The sequence below is a fragment of the Sphaerodactylus townsendi genome, linkage group LG05 (assembly GCF_021028975.2).
Source record: "Sphaerodactylus townsendi isolate TG3544 linkage group LG05, MPM_Stown_v2.3, whole genome shotgun sequence".
Classification (NCBI taxonomy): domain Eukaryota; kingdom Metazoa; phylum Chordata; class Lepidosauria; order Squamata; family Sphaerodactylidae; genus Sphaerodactylus; species Sphaerodactylus townsendi.
Window position 1 is genome coordinate 17,870,880 of NC_059429.1, and position 19,557 is coordinate 17,890,436.

Consider the following 19,557-nt stretch of genomic DNA (forward strand, 5'->3'; position numbering starts at 1 on the left):
TTGGGTGGAAAAAAACACACGTTTCTGTATGATCACAACTATGAGGGAAGCCAGCTCTTGAACATTTTAACAAAAAGAAACACTGTAAAAGTGTTTTCAGATACAATGGAGAAAAAGCATTTTGGAAATGTTTTCAAAACCAAAGGTGGAGGGGAGCAATGCAGAACTCCATGGAGGGAAGCGTTTTCTTCCCAACCTGAAAACATTGTAAATGTCATGTGCGGGAAAGTCCAGAGAGACAGAGAGAAGTCAGGGTACAAAACGAGAACTGTAACATGGGCCCTTTCCGCACGGACCAATAACAGCGCCCTAGGGATGGCAAAAACGCCGTCCTTAGGGAGCTGTTCGCATGGGGGGTGCAGCTGCATCGCAGCAGCGCCGCCCTCACTCCCCCCCAGCGGCGCGAAGCCGCTGTTTCACAACCTCGCTCCCCGAACAGCAGCAGCTGGCAGGCGCCATCCCCCCCCTTCCCGAACGATGTACCTTACCTGCGACCTTCCGGTGTGTTGCCCAGGTCTGGGGACACGCTCCCCCTGCTCTGCGACTCCAGAGCGGTCGTGCAGGGCAGGGGGGCGTGTCCCCTGGCCTGGGCGACGTGCCAGAAGGTCGCAGGGAAGGTACATCGTTCAGGCAACGGTGCAGCGCTGCGCCGTCTTCCCTGCCCCTACCAGGACCGTTCATGCGAACGGTCCCGGGGTGTGTGTACCGTGTTTCCCCGAATATAAGACAGTGTCTTATATTAATTTTTGCTCCCAAAGATGTGCTATGTCTTATTTTCAGGGGATGTCTTATTTTTCCTGTGTTCTGTTCGTCGGGCATGCTTCCAAACAAAAACTTTGCTATGTCTTATTTCCGGGGGATGCCTTATATTTCGCATTTCAGCAAAACCTCTACTATGTCTTATTTTTCGGGGATGTCTTATATTAGGGGAAACAGGGTACGTCGGCGTTGTATACGCCAACGCACCCCCCAGCGTGGCCATGCGGAAATGGCCATTGTCTTGACAATCTCAAATACTCTCCTACATCCTTTGATTTTCAAAAACCCACCATCAGTTTATACAATGTGGAAGAAGCAAAGAACTACATACATACATCTGTCCCGCGGAAAGAGCTGATTAACACAGTCATATGTTCTGCTCTGTTTGCTAGCAGAAAACACCTTTGAGAGGGAGCCCTGGGTTAGGAGGTTCAACTCACTGTGCTGATAGGTACCATAGGAGAGGAAAGTAAAGGGGAACCTTTTACAGGTTAAAACATCAAGCCCATAGGGGGAAATGTACTAAATAAAAACCACTTTATGCGAAATGGCTAGAGGCAGTCATGCAGTCTTTTATAAGACAACTCAGATTGTTTGCTCTCTGGGATTTTTTCCCTGCAGGAAGAGAGAAGGAAGCCCCCATCTTTAAGGGGAACACCTAAAAAACGTGCTGCTAATTCTGCATATATTTCTGAGTTTCCTCAGAAATTTCCCCTTTAAACCATCTCCACCATCAGCTAATTTGGTTAATTTTAAAAAATGGTTGTATTCAACAAAATGTAACTGATACTGTCTCCCTAAATGATGGTAATTGACTGAGAAATTCCCCAAGTATTGAATTCCTCTCCTGGAATGTTGCTGGTTGGAGCAAGAGAAGTATCCACCCTGGCTTTATTTCCTATTTGAGAAAATTTGACTTGATCCTACTTCAGGAAACATGGGCATCTACTGATATAACCCTTAATGGTTATCGCTCGCGCTGCCCCTTTAAACCAGATCCCAAATAGGGATATAAGGAGATGAAGATATGATGGTCCCAGACCACTCCAGGCCTTAACGGTTAGAACTAAAACCATGAAAACAATCTGGAATTCAACTGGCACCAGTACAGCCGATGAAGCACAAGTCTAACGTGCTACCTCATTGGCGCCCCAGTGAGCACTCTTGCAGCCGCGTTCTGGACCAGCTGCAGTTTCCGGAGCAGTCTCAAGGGTAGGCCAGCATAGAGCAAGTTACAGTAATCAAGTCTGGAGCTGACCGTCGCATGGATCACTGTGGCTAGGTCTGTACGGGACAGGTAGGAGGCCAGCTACCTGGCCTGATGAAGGTGGGAAAAGGCCATCCAGGCAGTATGTGTGACCTGGGCCTCCATAGACAAGGAGGACTCCAGAATTACACCTGGGCTCTTAACCAAGGTGACCAGACGTTCCGCTTTTGGTGGGACAGTCCCGCCTTAAACCAATTTGTCCCCCATCCCGCAGGGTTTTTTAACTGTGCGGTGCTAAAACATACTTGTAACCATTTAATTTTTAATAAATACTTTTAGATGTGGGGAACAGTTTTCTGTACCTCCTAGGCCATTGTGGTACCATTCTGTACCATTGTGAATGTGCGATTGGAATAGAAGGTCCTCCAGGGCCTCCAATCTGCCCTGTGGAGCCCAGGAGAGGGGAACCAGGGGAAAACAAGGTTAGGCCTCAGAGTTGGAAAAGGAGACTGGGGGGTAGTCCTGATCCTCTCCAGTGGGCAGTTCCTCAAATGGTCAGGTAGTGGCAGCAGTTTACCCAGAGAGAGAAAGCAAGCCCTTTCCAGGAAAAGAGTGCAACCCTTGGTAAAGGCTTGGGGTGGAATAGGGCTCGCTGGGCAAAACAAGTTCGTTCTGCCACACCTCGCTATCCAAATTTAATTTCAGCCTGCTCTGATGTAGCCTATGAGTCCAGCCACTGGACCAAAGTATCTGGGGCAGCGTCCAGGTGGTCCTCCATCAGCAGAAAAAGGTGAGTGTCATCAGCATATTGATGGCATCCCAGTCCAAAGCTCTGAAGCTGCTGTTCCAGGGGTCACATATAGATGTTAAATACCATTGGAAAAAGGATTTGCACCCCACGTGCAAGGGAATGCTGGGATGCTTCTTTCTCAAGCGCTACTCACTGTTCCTTCTCCTGCACAAATGAGGTCAGCCAATCCAAGGCTATCCCCCACACTCTGGTAAGGTGGTGGGTCAAAAGATCATAATCAACCATGTCAAATGGTACAGTGAGATCTAAAAGCACCAGCAACACTGAGCCACCTTGGTCCAACTGTTGACGAAGCTTGTCCATGGTGGCAACCAGCATGGTCTCTGTCCCATGGCCGGAAGCTGGATTGGAATGGATGTAGGGCTGATGTGTCATCCAAGTAATTCCGCAAAACTGGGGCAGTATAGAACAAAGCCTTGTGCCTGGTGCATCAGAAGATGCCCCCTCTCAAAAAAAAAAACAGAGCTTGGAGATGTTGCCATCCCCCAGGTGTGGTCTGGAGATCTCCAGGAAGTATAACTGATCACCGGACGAGACAGATGTTCCCCTTGAGAAAATGACTGACTTGGAGGATGGACTGTACAGCATTAAATCCTGTGGAGGCCTCCCCCTTCCAAACCCTCCCCTCCCCAGGCACTGCCCCCAAATCTCTAAGAATTTCTCCAACTAAAGTTGGCTTAATGGGAGAGGCAAGTTCACAATAAATAGATCATTGTTTGATTCAAACTCTCAAAACCTCCATCTTAGGAATTAACCAGTGTCCGCTGCAAATAATGAAATTTGAAGTTCTAGGATGTCAAAATCTCTCCTCTTGAGAGACTTTGATGGGAGACACTACTATAGTATTTTTTTGGGGGGGGATCATCAATTCCTCATTGCACACAATGACAGCTGTCGCAAAGGACCAATGAGAATGGCAATCATGCTTTGTATGCCAGACTGAACTGTTAAAACCAGTCTAGGGACCAGAGCTGCCTCACATTGCTTTATGGGTCTGCAGGGAGAACAGATCCAGACAAGGACCTTTTCCCCCGTCCTTGCACAGAATTAAACCTGAAATGGTTTGATCGCAAGAGAACCCAGCCTTCTTTGACTCTGACAAATGCCTTTAATGTTATTCAGACTGCTGACCTTTCCTTATCTTTTACAGTGCATCTTCCCCTTGGATCAGATTTGACTGGGACTTCAGGTACAATAACAAACACTGTCACTGGAAACGGTGGGCTCAATAAATAGTGAGGGGGAAAGAGGAAAAACAGCCTCCCTTGCAAATGCAGGGACAATGGGATTGTGGATAGCGAGTGCTGACCTTTCTACAAAGCAACCTCACCTCTGCGGTGCACGGCTGGAGCACTCTCCACCAGTGGGCCAAGCGGAGACATACTGTTTGGTGAAAAGGGGAGTGGTACGTTCCTCTGACAAACCAATTGCTTAAAATGAAGAAGGGGGCCCCTATCCAGTTTTTCAGTGGGGCTGAAAATACTGAGATAGGGATATTTGAACTACCACGAGTACTCTCTATGGCCCATTATACACAGAGCGCTTTCCATGATGCTCTGCGCTCCGCAGTGAGGTTGCAGTGAGGTCTCCTTGCATTTCCTTGTTTACATGTGAGGAGGCACCCCATTGCCTACTGCCTGGCTTGCGTACCCTCACTTCCAGGCAGGGGTATACAGCCCATGGGGACAAGTGGTGTCACATGAACCTGGCCACATGCCATCTAGTCATGTGGGGGGGGCACCGGGCACTGGCTGGGTCCTTTCACCTAGCCTCTCCTGCGGTGCAGTGCACAGTGGCTCCTTCCATATTGGGGCATGCCCAGCCTCTCCTGTGGCATGGTACTCCATGGGCCCAAAGCATAGAGGGAGCTGCCAGGTGCCGTGCCACAGGAAAGACCGGGCACAATGACCTGGCCTCGCCCCCTCCCCAGAGCCTTAGTGCCCCCTTCTCCCCGGCCTCACCTAGCCTGCCCCTCCAAGCTGCAGGCTGCACCAGGGCAGGCCTCCAGAGAGGCCTGCAGGACAGGCAGGGCGGGCCCCCAGCTGCGTAGCTGGCCCACAAGGTTTGCAGGCTCTCGATAGGCCCACCGTCCCATCACTTGGCAAGAGGGTGGCCGCCCCCACTGGCTCTGAATGGGCAAGGGCCAGGCTGGCATGCTGGAGCCTGGGAGAAGCCAGCACCGCCTGGCAGGTGACTCTTTCCTCAGCATGGGATCCAATTGGTCTCCTGGAGGATCCGGGCTGGATTTTCAGCTAGTGGGATCCGGAGCCAGGTGGCCTCTCCAGAAGGGCAGGTGCGCCAAGGGGGAGGGAGAAGAGGTGCCCTACCAAAACACCCCTGGCAGACTGTGGGACATGGCAGTGCTAAGAGGGCTGCCTCCTCCTCGGATAGCCAAGGACCAAGTGGTAGATCTCTACTGTGTAGTTTAACAACATCAACAACAACAATGAAAGTAATGGAAGGGCAAATGCTGAGCTGATCATTTAGGTGTGTTTGGGTCGCATCTCTCAGCCAGGGCCGAGCCCGTCTGAGCAGTCACTCTAGGAAATATGGAGCTGGAAGGGGGCGGAAAGTTCAGATTTTGCCCCAGGCTTTATTTTCCCCAGATACGCCTCTGCTTCCGGGTCACTCCCTGTTGATCAGAAGGTTAATGGCTTAAAAAAACCCAACCTTTAAATATCTATTTTCTTCCACAATCCCACCCTCTGCTGCAGTGCTGGAGAGCTCAGGAGTGCGGTGGGCTAAGCATGATTGATCATTGGCTGTGGAGGAAGATGACACGGCCTAGCAAGCCCCTGTCCCCCCCCCCAAAAAGCAATGGGAACTTGGAGGGTGGGAAAAGGGGGAGGGAAGAAGAGGTGGGAGTGCATGAACAGGGCTACATCGATATTATTATTATTATTATTATTATTATTATTATTATTATTATTATTATTATTATTATTATTATTATTACTATTACTATTACTATTACTATTACTATTACTATTATTATTATTATTATTATTAATTAATTAATTAATTTATTTAATATACCGCCCTATCCTCGAGGGGATATTCTTCACAATATTGCAAGATTGCTGGCTTTTTCTCTTTTGAGCCCTTTAAATTCCATACAGTGATGAAGGGAGGGGAAAACTGTGCCCGGGGCATGAACTGCCCGTGCGCCCCCTCCCGCCCCGCCCCCGCCCCTGCATCTTCTTGACACGCGACTGCAATGGCTATGCCTCTGATTTCATATCATATACCTTATATTGCTACTGCACAGGCTTGTTATTAAATTTGGGTTTTTTTTTTAAAGCTGGCCATTGACCCCTTGTAAATACCTGCGAAGAGTGGTGGTGGTGGTAGTGGGGAGACCAGAAAGAGCAGAACCCCCAAAGCAAGGGGAAACATTGGGGTTTGCGTTTGCCCGCTCTCAGAAACTCCAGGGTGTCCAGAATATGCAGCGCTGTAAGCGTGAGCAAGTCCGCAATGAAAACTCTGCTGCAAGGGAAACGTCTCCTTGCCGCTCGGCAGAACACCAGCATATAATCAGCCTAAGAAATGTTTGACTTAAATTATTTTGGATCTTCTCAGTTCCTTGGATCTCCCAACCTGTTTCTGAGATAAGGCAAGAAAAACTGACAGACCAGTTCTTTTGGTTGTGGAATGGTTTCCCCACACCTAGCCACCTGCCCCTCCTAAGGTTTAGCTTAGGTTAATAAATTGAACTGGATTTCCCCACAGTGTTGGTTAATGAAGTTATCTTGTATTCAACACAGCTTATGCGTGCGTCACTTCTTCATCGAGTTAGTTTTAATTGTACCCTGATTACTATCAATCTTCCGTAAGATATTGTTATAATAGTTATGTTCCGCCACCTGCTTCCATTTATTCGCTGCTTAAACTTCTGTGGCGTTTTTAATCAGTTGAAAACCCTAGGGGCTCGCCATATCAGCTGTGACTTGACGGCAACCCCCCCCCCCCGATTGTGGTGTTTTCCTGCAAGCCATCTTGACAACTGCAATGCAACTAAGAGTGTGGGTTAGAAACATTTGAAGGATTGTCGATCTTTTATGCCCATTTCTGAATTCTGTGAGAAAAGCTGTATCCCAGATGTTGTCCAGTCCTCTGAGTGAGCCACTGTCAAACAAGGCGTGGTTTTTATAGATGTGGCTTCTGTGTGGCAGCTCATCCTTGGGTTGAAGCAGAGGCGTAGCAAGGGGGAAAGCGTCTGATGCATTGGTGCTTCCTCCACCCCCGTCCCACCCCAGAATGCCCCCCTCCTGCCCTGGAATGCCCCTGGAATGCCTCTGGAATGCCCTCACCACACCCCCACAGGGGCACGCACTCAGTTCTTTGCGCGCGCCCGCCCGCCTGCTTGGAGCTACACCTCTGGGTTGAAGGGTACACAGTGTGGTTTTATTTCTATATGTCAGTGATGGCGAACCTTTTCGAGACCGAGTGCCCAAATTGCAACCCCAAACCCACTTATTTATCGCAAAGTGCCAACCCGGCAATTTAACCTGAATACTGAGGTTTTAGTTTAGAAAAAACGGTTTGGCTCTGAGGCGTGCGTTACTCGGGAGTAAGCTTGGTGGTAATCAGTGGCTTTGCTTTGAAGCAACTGTGTAACTCTTCCAACGGGTGAATCACGACCCTAGGAGGGTTTACCAGCAACCGAGCTTACTCCCAGGTAAAGGATAGCGCTTTAGTTCTTTGCATGAAAATCAGTGAGGTTTAACAGCGCTTAACAGGGTTGCCTACATTGCTTCCCCAAAACCAGGTCTTAGGTTTAATGCTAATAATTGAGCCCAGCAGCCCAGGTCAGCTTAGATGTGTGTGGGGGGGAAGTGGGTGACTCTGTTTGTGTGTGCCCACAGAGAAGGCTGTGAGTGCCACCTCTGGCACCCGTGCCATAGGTTCGCCACCACTGCTATATGTGGTGGTGGTCTGTGAAAGATAGGAAAGTTTTGAGATAGGCTAGCACTTTGAGGGGGAGCCCTACGTCTCACCAAAATAGCTGCTGAACAGTTTCCACGTGGGCAGGCTATCCCATATTAATTCAGAGTACACATTGGCATCTGTCAAGAGAGAATCCATGTTGTTGCTGTAAGGTCTAGTAAAAATCCATTTTCCTTCTCCTGAGCTCAATAGTTTCAGAAAGCAGGTGTTTGCTAATTGGGAATGAGTACTGTGTCTCCAAGACCATATCGCTTGTTAGAAGTATGCGGTCATCTTCATTAATTTCAACCAACTGGAACAACCAAGGGAGTAATTGGAAGTTTCATTTCAGGAGGGAGGGATGAATCTAGTCTTCATTTAGAATGTTCTGATCAAGGTAGACCCTGATTGGATGATCAATGATCACTTGACATGGCCAGCTTAAACCATACATTAGTTCTATCAGAGTTAGCATTTGCTTTACTTTTCTTCATTCTGCTTTGCCGTTTACTCTGCCTGAAATACTGTTGGGATTTTGCACAAGTATCGTGCGCAAGTATTGATGAAGATACCGAGTACGTTTTGACTGCGAGTATTTCTAGTATGTAGACTTTAGCTTTTATTGTTTTATTTGTGTATCTGCATTGCACCATGATTGGTATGTAGACTTTAGCTTTTATTGTATTGTCGAAGGCTTTCACGGCCGGATTCAACTGGTTCTGGTGGGTTTTCCGGGCTGTGTGGCCGTGGTCTGGTGGATCTTGTTCCTAACGTTTCGCCTGCATCTGTGGCTGGCATCTTCAGAGGTGTATCACAGAGGGAAGTCTGTTACACACTGTGTCCAGTGAGAAGGGAATGTTTTATTTAAAAAAAAATTATACCCCACTAAAAAAAATTTATACCTTACTAAAACATTCCCTTCGCACTGGACATAGTGTGTAACACACTTCCCTCTGTGATACACCTTTGAAGATGCCAGCCACAGATGCAGGCGAAACGTTAAGAACAAGATCCACCAGACCAAGGCCACACAGCCCGGAAAACCCACCAGAACCAGTTAACTTTTATTGTTTTATTTGTGTATCTGCATTGCACCTTGATTGGTATGTAGACTTCAGCTTTTATTGTTTTGTTTGTGTATCTGTATTGCACCTTGATTTTTGTGTTCACTGTTATGTTTTTAAACCTATTCTTTTCTTTCTTTCTCAAATAAAATTATATGTATATATGTAAATTTGTATACCACCCTACACACACACACACACATTTTATTAAAGAAAAAAAACATAGGTTTAAAAACATAGGTATACATATACACACACCTTGTGTTTGGAGTTCTGGTTCAGACCCCATGACTTTGCATTGCTACCACCCCAAAGCCCGGGCAGGTCTTTGACAGCATCTCCAAAAGACTCTACCCTGTAATATCTCTGCTTATTGCTGCTCTCATTTAAAGCTGGGAGTAACCACTGAAGAATAGGTGCCTGATCAGAAAAGGTTCAAAGGAGCAGCAGAAACTTCTCTAGTGTCTGTTCGCATCAGCGCAGTTGAACTAACAAACAAAACATGAGGTAAATTTAGCCTGCAGTTGCTGAAACTCAGGTTACTGACTGAAAATGTATATTTGAAATGAGGCATGTCATTGGCATGACTGCTGAGGCTTTATGGAACGTTGCTTAGGAGTTTGGAAAACTGAGGGAAGAATGAGCTTAGAAAGGAGGATGTGCTCGTGGTAGGAAGGGTTTGCAGGAGTGAAAGGAGGCAGGCTTGTCAAGATAACTGTGTGACCCCATATGAGGAAGGGTGCCTGATAAAGAAGAGAAGAAGAAGAGTTTGGATTTATATCCCCCCTTTCTCTCCTGTAGGAGACTCAAAGAGGCTTACAATCTCCTTGCCCTTCCCCCCTCACAACAAACACCCTGTGAGCTGGGTGGAGCTGAAAGAGCTCCAAAGAACTGTGACTAGCCCAAGGTCACCCAGCTAGCGTGTGTGGGAGTGTACAGGCTAATCTGAATTCCCCAGATAAGCCTCCACAGCTCAGGCAGCAGAGCGGAGAATCAAACCCGGTTCCTCCAGATTAGATACACGAGCTCTTAACCTCCTACGCCACTGCTGCTCCTTTGAACCTTTTCCTACGCCACTGCTGCTCCTTTGAACCTTGAACAGATAAACCAAAATCAATGAATACATGTGTGAAATTTTAAAGGTTTTAGTGTGTTATTGTTATAGTTTTATGTATTATAGTTTTATTCTTCTAATACTGTTGTGAGTTGCTTTGAGCCCACTGTAGTGGAGAAGAGCGAGATGAAAATCAAACAAATAAATACATCTTTTGTCTTGAAATATGCTGTACATGTGGAAGATGTTGACACTATATACGATCACTGTGTGTAGCAGAATGACAATGTAATTGACACCAGCAAATTGTTGCACAAAAACACAAATTCACAGGTTCCATATATCATGTTTAAGAGGTTGGTTTTCAGTAATAGTTATTCTTGGCCCCTTCCGCACATGCAGAATAATGCACTTCCAAGCCACTTTCAATGCACTTTGCAGCTTTGTGGAATAGCAAAATCCACTTTCAAACCATTGCGAAAGTGGACTGAATGTGCATTATTCTGCATGTGCGGAAGGGGCCCTTGTTTCTGCTGTGCTTAATCACTTTCCTTCTTTCCTTCCAGATTCTCCAGCTCACACCAATTCATCTTCTGCAAATCTGGCACCAGCCCCTCCCACAGGGCACTCCATAGATGGTCAGCCCACCTCCCTGGAGACCCCCCTCCATGCTTCAAGGACCCACTCCTCCCCAATGAACTCAATAGGGTCTGGCCATACCTTGAACTCTCCATACAGAGTCATCACATCTTCAGTTGGATCGCAATCTGCTCCCCTTGTCATCGCCACCAGGCATACCTTTTACAGCCCATTCTAGCCCTCAGGTAGGTACCAGTTCACACCCTTCTTGATGGGTCAATAGACCAAACTGATTTGTTATTAATATTTCATGTCCAACTTTGCTTTCACAGTTATCTTAGGCATCTTTCTGAACAAGGTCTCCATTTTCTTTTTTAAATGGATGAGATTCAGAGACCTTTATTAGGCATATACAACATGGGGACAGAAGGAAAAAAAGTCAATCCAATGGGAAACAGTGAAAAATATTGTGAACAGAAGCCAAGTTCATCGTTCGCAGCAAAAATTTGGCTATGATTTCCGTCATTTCAGCCTCAGGTTTATTGAGCAGAAGACTCAACTTTGTGTTGGTAGAGAGATCCGAGAACCCAGCCGAGGTTAAGGCAGAGAAGTCGGGCCTAAAACTGTTATACTTTGGGCGGAAGAGCAAGATGTGTTCAAGGGAATCAGTATAGGAAAGGCAGAAAGAACAATGTCGATCATGCCGAGGGATGAGAAGTAAAACTTGAAGTAAAGCTGATGGAAAGTAATTGCATCTTGCTCTTGAGAGTGCCCATCTAAGTTTATGGTTTGGGAGTTGGTTCAGATAGTGGGCAACACAGAGCTTTCAGGGAGTGATCCCAAAGCACGAGGGTGAACAAGAACTCTGTGACTTGCTCAGAAAGTATTGAAATTCTGGATCAAATAATTTATTTTTTAGTTGGCGAAGAACCTTGTTGGCAGTGAGCATGAGCTGGGAGTTCCAGGCAAGGCCCAATGAGGAGATCTTAGCCTCAATTAGAAACCACCAGTCAGAAAACGGATGGCATTTTTGTGCATTTTGTTTTGTACAGCTGTTGATCTCCTGGTTCCATTCCAGATACGGAAAAGCCTTGTTACTCTCTACTGGATGCGATCCCAACCAGTAAAGGGCTAAGCCATGGAATGTCTCAATGACAAATCCTCCACCAATCGGCAAGCAGGATTCACAAAGTGAGTCCTGCTCACCCATTGATGGGCAACATTCCATCCCTCCCCTCCCCTGCCCACCTTCCCCTGACCTAACAGCAAGCCGCATCAGCCCATCCCAACTGGAGGTGCTCCGCAGCCTGGTAGAAGCCCTTCGGCCTTTCTCTCCACCCCAACAGGGCGCCCAAGTCAGTGGAGCAGCTTAGAAAATGCTTCCTCCCTCACCTTTTGCTAGGGCCCATTGCATCTCCCCTGCAATGGGCTTAGCTGCTAGTTAGGCTTGTTCAGCACATGCAGAATCATGCACTTTCAAACTGCTTTCAGTGCTCTTTGAAGCTGTGCGGAATGGCAAAATCCACTTGCAAACAGTTGTGAAAGTGGTTTGAAAACGCATTATTTTGCGTGTGCGGAAGGGGCCTTAGTTAATAAAAGCCACTCTGTGGAAAAGACGGGGAACTATGGTTTATTTTAAAGGGAAAGGTAGTCCCTTCTGCAAGGACCGGGTCGTTACTGACCCCCCCCCCCCCAATCACAGCGTTTACTAGGCAGACTACGTTTAGAGGGTGGTTTGCCACATTGCCTTCCCCAGTCATTTATAGCAGGCTGAATGAAAACTCATTTTACCGACCTCGGAAGAACGGAAGGCTGAGTCAACAATGCTTAAATTGTCAAATCAAAGCTGATTCCGCATGGATGGGTTTCCTCACCGCAACCGAGTGCATGCACTTTTCTTTCTATTTTCACATGATATTGCCTTCCATTCCCACACAAGTCGCTAATAGCCTGTCCTTTCCACAAAAAAGCCTCTACAGGTTTTTCAGTCTACAGAAAGAGAGAGAGAGAAAGAAAAGAAATAGAAGCAGAATTTATTTATTTAATGACTTCGTGCAGAGCCCACCTTTCTCAGTTGATCATTCACCCCTAGATTTGCATCCACAACAGTTGGTTTCTCGACCTTTGCCCCTGTCCCTGCCTCCCTTGCAAAAGATCTGGCTGCTATTCCAGCCTCCATGGTGTTCAACCTTGCTGTGTCATTAACTCCTTTATGATTGACTGGTGGCGCTGCAAGGGCAGAGTACCATTCAGTAGCCTCCTTGGGCATCTTTGACCTCTCCTGGTGCAGTAAGCAGCAAAAAAGCCGCTTTTACACATGCAGAAAAATGCATGTTCAATCCACTTTCGCAATGGTTTGAAAGTGGACTTTGCTATTCCGCACAGCTGCAAAGTGCATTGAAAGTGCATTATTTTGCATGTGCAGAAGGGGCCAAAGATTTACAACTGCTTCCTCAGACATCCTCAAAGGAAGCGGCAGTGATGTAGGTATAGATTTTTATGGGGTGGGTTCAGGGGGTGGGGCCACACTCCACCCACCCCTGGGGGCGTGGCCACACCTCCTCAAGCCCCGCCAAAAAATCCTGAAATTTTGGTGCTGCTAGCCTAAAACCTGCTCCCCCTGCAGGCCAGAAACTGAAAAAACACTAAAAAATACAAAAAAAAAACAAACGGGGCGGAGCTTCGGACATGTAATGTGGGGGTTGAACCCAGGAACCCCACCTTACCTACTTCCTTGGGAAGCGGTTTTGTTTTTCACATTCACCCTCTTTCCCCGCCAAACCGAAGGAAACCAACATCTTGCAACTTACTGAACTCTAGTCCAGATGCCCCAATTCACCTAAACACTCAAGGGTCTCACAGAGTCCTACAGTTGACCACCTTAGACTACCCATAATACCTGGCTCGTAAATTAAGATCTGCCTCTCAATGCTTCCTCTGGGAATCCCACCTTCAGAAAAGTGGTGGGTGGTGACTGGCATATAGCGTGTTCTTCTGGGTTCCTTGCCTTTGGGATACCCTTCTCTCTGAGGCCCCTTCCGCACACGCAAAATAATGCATTTTCAAACCACTTTCACAACTGTTTGCAAGTGGATTTTGCCATTCTGCACAGCTTCAAAGAGCACTGAAAACAGTTTGAAAGTGCATTATTCTGCATGTGCGGAGTGAGCCTGAGATACCCTTCTCACCTGTTCTTTCAGGTGTCAGGATAAAATGCATCTTCTCACTTTTCATTAGAGATTTTATCTTACCGGCTTTTTAATAACCGGCTTCTGTTTTGTGGATGGTTTGTACGCTGCTTATGTCCAATGGCTTGTGTTTTGATATTGTGATTTTTTAATTGAAAGTCACCTTGAGGAGGACTCTGACGGAGCAGCATAGAAACATTCTAAATAATTAGATAGACAAAAATATAAACATTCTCACCAATGTGTCCTGGCTCTTCTTCTTCCCAGGGGAGGCACTTGGACGATATAACTCCACCCTCTAAAGTTTTTTTCCACATTTCATTGCAGGTCCCCCCCCCCCCATATTTACCAGCTACATATCGGGAGCATTCACCCCAGTGAAATCCCATCAAAGCTGGCCCACATATCTCAGTTGTTTCCATTTATTCAGTAAACATATAGGTGTATTTCATTCAGTCTGTCCGCTTGTTATCCTCTTTCTCTTCCAAGGAGCTAAAGGGAAGAAGAAGAAGAAGAGCTGGATTTATATCCCTCCTTTCTCTCCTATAGGAGACTCAAAGGGGCTTACAAACTCCTTTCCTGCTCCCCCCCTCCTTCACAACAAACACCCTGTGAGGTAGGTGGGGCTGATGTGGATCCTTCCACGTTTTAGCCCCCCCGAAGCAACAAGTTTTTTTGGTCTAAATAATGTTTTGGTGAGTTGTGGCATTGCATGGTTGCGGCAGATCTACTGCATACCAGAAATAAAATTCTCTGCACCTCTGGATTGTCGCTGTCCAGCATGAGAATGCGTTGCAAAATGGCCCTTCAGTGCCAAGCTGTCATGTTGTGCAGCTCAAAGGTGTACGCTTCTCTGGCTTTCCTGCTTAATGGGATGAGGCAGCTGGTCCCTGGGGATTTTCAGGCAGTCCACTAATGGATTTGGGTTTGAGCAGCTGTCCCAAATAGCGTACATCAGAGCTTGAAGTGCAGGAGCCAAACTTTAGAGATATTTAAGGAGACAACAGTTCTCTCCATCGTCAACTTTGTATGCTCAGAGAGGGATTGTGGGGTGGAGGGGGAATGTCTCTCCAATCTGATTCTATGCATGCCATTGAATTCACTTACTGCAGTGCCTGGAGGGTTGTGGGTGGGGAAATGGGGTGGGGAGCACATTATTGATTGTGGCATTACATCACTTCTGGTAAAAACCCGGAAGTGGCATAGGGTAGCTCTAGGAATCACCAGAATCTCTATGGTAACTTGCAGTGCTACTGGTTTTCTAAAGTTTTTCCCCCACTGTCACTTGAACAGTGGTGGGCAACAGAAGCAGGGGGCAGGGGATCCTCTACCCACACTGGGGCTGAGTGACCAGCCTAACTTGAGTAAGACTCGATTGAATTTGTATCTCTTCTTCAACAGATATGAGCTCAGGCTGATCTTTAGCTCTTAGCCAAAGGCTCCTAATTTAGAGCTGAGTGAAAGATCAGCTAGCAGTGAAGATGGCCTGTTTCATATTCAAAAGTCTTTCTTCCAGTCTCCTGTTCTTTTCCACTGTAGTTTTTATATCGCAATTCCCTTGGGTCCTCACTGGGGAAAAAAGTGGGTATAAATGAATGAATAAATGAAAATGCTGAATATCTGCCTTTGCAGAACAAAGATGGATGGGGGCCTTTTGCTCTGTGCTGAATGTTCGGGATGGCGTCGTAAAATCTATGCTGTCGTATTTCCCCTTTCCTTCTCTCTTTTCTTTATTTAGCTCAATGCCATGAATGCCATCAGCAACTCTGAAGATGTGAAACCTCTGCCAAACGTACAAGGGATGGGAGCCATGAGTTATGCATCCACAAGGCCAGAATCCCTGACCAAGCACATCTGTGCAATTTGTGGGGACAGGTCATCAGGTACCCAACCCAACTGTCACTGTTGGCTCCAAACAGAATCTTTTAAAAAAAGACAAATGCTATCTTTGGGAGAAACGTCACAAACATTTTCCCGTCTCTGTCACGCTTGGAGTATTCCTTACACATTTCTTTCCTTATCTATACGTTACTCTTTTTCCACACTCACTTCTCAACCACTCCCCCTATTATATGCATGGCTCAACTGAATTCCCACCTTTTCCCAGTCCTCTGTAGATTCTCTACAGTTCTGTAAATCATTTATATCATTTATATCAACTCTTGCAATGAAGCCCGTTGTGGGAAAAAATACAACGGGCTCTAGAAAAGTGTTGCTGTGGTTTTAGAGTGCATAGAGGCCACCTCAATATTGGCAGCATTACTAAGGCCCCTTCCACACATGCAGAATAATGCACTTTCAATCGAATTCTGCTATTTCACACAGTAAAATCCAGCTGCAACGTGCATCGAAAGTGGATTGAAAGTGCATTATTCTGCAGGTGCGGAAGGGGCCTAGCCCTTTCCTTTTGGACCAGGTCCACCTTCATTCTTCTCACTTCGCTATCCCCACCTTGTTCAATCCATTTCCTTTTACACCTCTCACCCCCCATCCCCCAACATCCATTTCCTTTGCAAATGGGTTCTTCCAGCTCAGTTGTGGCTTGATAGAGTTTGCCCTTTGTTCCTAGGCAAGAAGTTCATCAGAGTTCACAGGAGGGACCTAGTCCTGGTAGAGAGAAGCAAACTGGGGAGAGGAGGGGGAATATGGCTTCCTCCAACACTTTTTACTTGTCAAGACTCGCTGCTGCCAGGGAGAAGCACACCATGGGGGGAGTGGACTATGACTTCCTACAGCAATGGCTGCTGGGAAGTGTAGTTCCTACCCCTCTAAGAGGAGCTGGAATCTGGGCCCTCCCGGATGGATGAGGACTACACTTCCCAGCAGCCCTCACTTTTTCCGGTTCGTCGTTGGGGACACTCTGCTTGATTATAGAGTAAGATGGTTTTTAGTTCAAACTAAAAGGGGGGGAGGGAGGTAGCCAGACGCCATCCACATTTTTAAATGGGTTCTGTTTTTATGTAATTAATATTTAAATTATGTTTTAATGTATGTTTTAACCTTGTTGTGAACCGCCCTGAGCCCCCAAGGGGAGGGCGGTATATAAAATTAATAATAAATTAATAATAAATAAATAAACTTAGAGTTTGAGTACCAATAGTTTGAGGGTTCCAGTTGCTACAGTTTTAGGGCTGAGTTCGGAACATATCTAAAAATCCACCTTTTTACTATTTTTATTTGGTTGCTATGGATTCTGAAAGCTGTATCAAGCATTTGGAGATTTCCAAATGCTTGATACGGTGGGATAGTAATATGGGATAGAAATATGACTAGCACAGCATTTGAAAATTCAACTACGCTTCCCTTACCTCATTCAGACTGGCTCCGGAAGTTGGGTATGTTGCCTGCAAACACTGCCACCAGTCTGCCCACCCTTCATGGGGGTGGGGGCATGGCAGGGAGAGATGACTCTTTTTCCTGGACCATTTTGGCCTCCCAGTCCACCCTTGCTAAAACCCAGTAGCCTCCAATCTTTGAATTGGTTTGGTTTTTCATATATGTCCAAAGCTGATTTCTTGATTCTACAAGCCTGCAAAATTTGGCATTTCCAAACTCTGGACCGAGGTATTGTCGAAGGCTTTCACGGCCGGATTCAACTGGTTTTGGTGGGTTTTCCGGGCTGTGTGGCCGTGGTCTGGTGGTTCTTGTTCCTAACAGTGTGTAGCAGACTTCCCTCTGTGATACACCTCTGAAGATGCTAGCCACAGATGCAGGCGAAATGTTAGGAACAAGATCCACCAGACCACGGCCACACAGCCCAGAAAACCCACCAGAACCATCTAGCAATATGACTGAGGGTTTCTCAGTGCAAAAAGGCCCCCCTGCCCCAATTCCTGTTTGCTTTATTTCCAAACCAGACATTGATTGTTATGTGTTGCTGTCTTTCTACTAGGAAAGCACTATGGGGTGTACAGCTGTGGAGGATGCAAAAACTTTTTCAAGCGGGCCATCAGGAAGGACCTTATCTACACCTGCCGTGATAACAAAAACTGCCTGATTGAGAAATGTCAGCGGAATCGCTGCCAGTATTGCCGCTACCAGAAATGCTTAGCAATGGGCATGAAAAGAGAAGGTACGTCTCTGTTGTGAAGGATGGGGTAAAACCCCTAGTAGCAGAGCAGCACCATTCTCAGGAACTCAGCTATTCGGCTTCACAGCTATTCGGCTACTTTTATTGTTCACAAATATTCGGCTACTTTTATTGTTCACAAATATTGGTTGCACAGACAAAGTGCTTCGCCAAGCAGTACGATGACAAATGCGTCCACAGACTTCAGTACCTATAGCCTTATATCTAGTATATCAACCAACCAGGAAAGTCTTATATCTAGTATATCAACCAATCAGTCTCTTTCCACTTAAAGCCAGAATGAGGCTACAGTCACATGTTAAACTGTCAAGTAGATTTTGATGATCTAGCATCTGTTTAACAGTGCTGTGACATCTGTGTTGGAATTGTTGGAAAAATTTTGACCCAGAATCCCTGCCCTTTTCAATCTAGCACTGCAGCAAATGCTAGTTGGGAGCAAGTTCAACCATAGTTATTGGGACTGGAGAATGCTGGCAAAACAGTCATCCTTTCCACACTAGCAATATGACCGTTGAGTTTTCCTTGTTGGCAGGAGAGAGCAGGATGAAAGTAGTAGAACTAAAACTCTCCTTCCAAGCTTAGTCAGAGAAAATTCAGGTGAAATTCAGGTTATATGTACGTATGACTCTTCAAATGACATTAACACCAAGGCAAAATCAAAGGAAACCCAGGACAGTATTTGGACTTGTCCAGTGGTGGGATCCAAAAATTTTAATAACAGGTTCCCATGGTAGTGGGATTCAAACTGTGGCGTAGCGCCAATAGGGCTGGGCGGGGCACGAAAGGGGCGTGGCCGGGCATTCCGGGGGTGGGGCTGTGGCAAGGACACAGCCACTGCGCCGGTCCTTGGGCGGGAAACGAATGCACGCAGGCGCAGGCTGCCACGCACGCCGGTGCACCTCCTGCTAGACTGCTTCAAGTTCTGCGCGCTACTGCTGAGAGGAGGGGCGTAACTAAGGCAAAAATCACGTGGCAAAATCACCAATTAGTAACCCCCTCTCGGCACACACAAATAATTAGTAACCTACTCTCGGGAACCTGTGAGAACCTGCTGGATCCCACCTCTGGACTTGTCTATATGCTATTATTCTGCAAGAGCAAAGGAAAAAAAGTAGGGTGAATGTTCGCTTTCTGTTCAAAAAATAACAACTTTCTAGCCCTCATGGCTGTGAAGAAATGCTTGAAAGCAGGAGGGCAGTAGATGTTTCAGCCTCAGGGGCAGGATGGGAGGCTCAGGAATTACCAGGTTTTGGAGTTGGGATTCAAAGGCATAGAAAGTTCCTCATCACTTTCCATAAGGTTGACAATTCTTTCTCCGGCAAGAGATACCTTTTCATTACGGCAGAGTGCATAGAGGCAAAACGCATAAGCATAAGCATTTTATTGTCATTGTGCACACACAACGAAATTTACAGCAGCATTCCTCGATGCACACAATTTCAGACTCCTACATCATCCTCACTTTCCCCTTCCTCCACCCATCCCTACACAGCCCCAAACACATCAACACAAAGCTGTGGAGTTTAGCATAGCCACAGCTCTAGAGTAGAAGCTGTCTCTAAGCCTCTTTGTCCTAGTTTTGATAGACCAGTATCGTCTGCCAGATGGTAACAGTTCAAAAAGAGAGTGTGCTGGATGAGACGGGTCCCTCAGAATATTTTGGGCTTTTTTTAGGCTTTGGGAATTATAGAGTTCTTCCAAGGAGGAGAGAGGGCAGCCGATAATCCTTTGTGCAGTAGTGATCACCCTTTGGAGCGCCTTCCTATCTGCCACTGTGCAACTGGAGAACCATACACAGATGCAGTAGGTTAAGACACACTCTATAGCACAGCGGCAATGGAGCTTATCCGTTGTGTGTGTGCTGGCAACAAAAGAAGGT

General features: G+C 46.6%; 1 protein-coding gene across 1 annotated transcript in view; it reads left to right on the plus strand.

The window, feature by feature from the left end:
- LOC125433658 (retinoic acid receptor RXR-gamma-like) overlaps window positions 1-19,557 on the plus strand; it is a 61,123-nt gene that overhangs the window by 17,700 nt on the left and 23,866 nt on the right. The window contains 4 exon segments of the mRNA XM_048498364.1: window positions 10,388-10,598; window positions 10,600-10,645; window positions 15,327-15,471; window positions 17,481-17,660. Of these exon segments, the coding sequence (XP_048354321.1) occupies window positions 10,388-10,598; window positions 10,600-10,645; window positions 15,327-15,471; window positions 17,481-17,660 (582 nt within the window).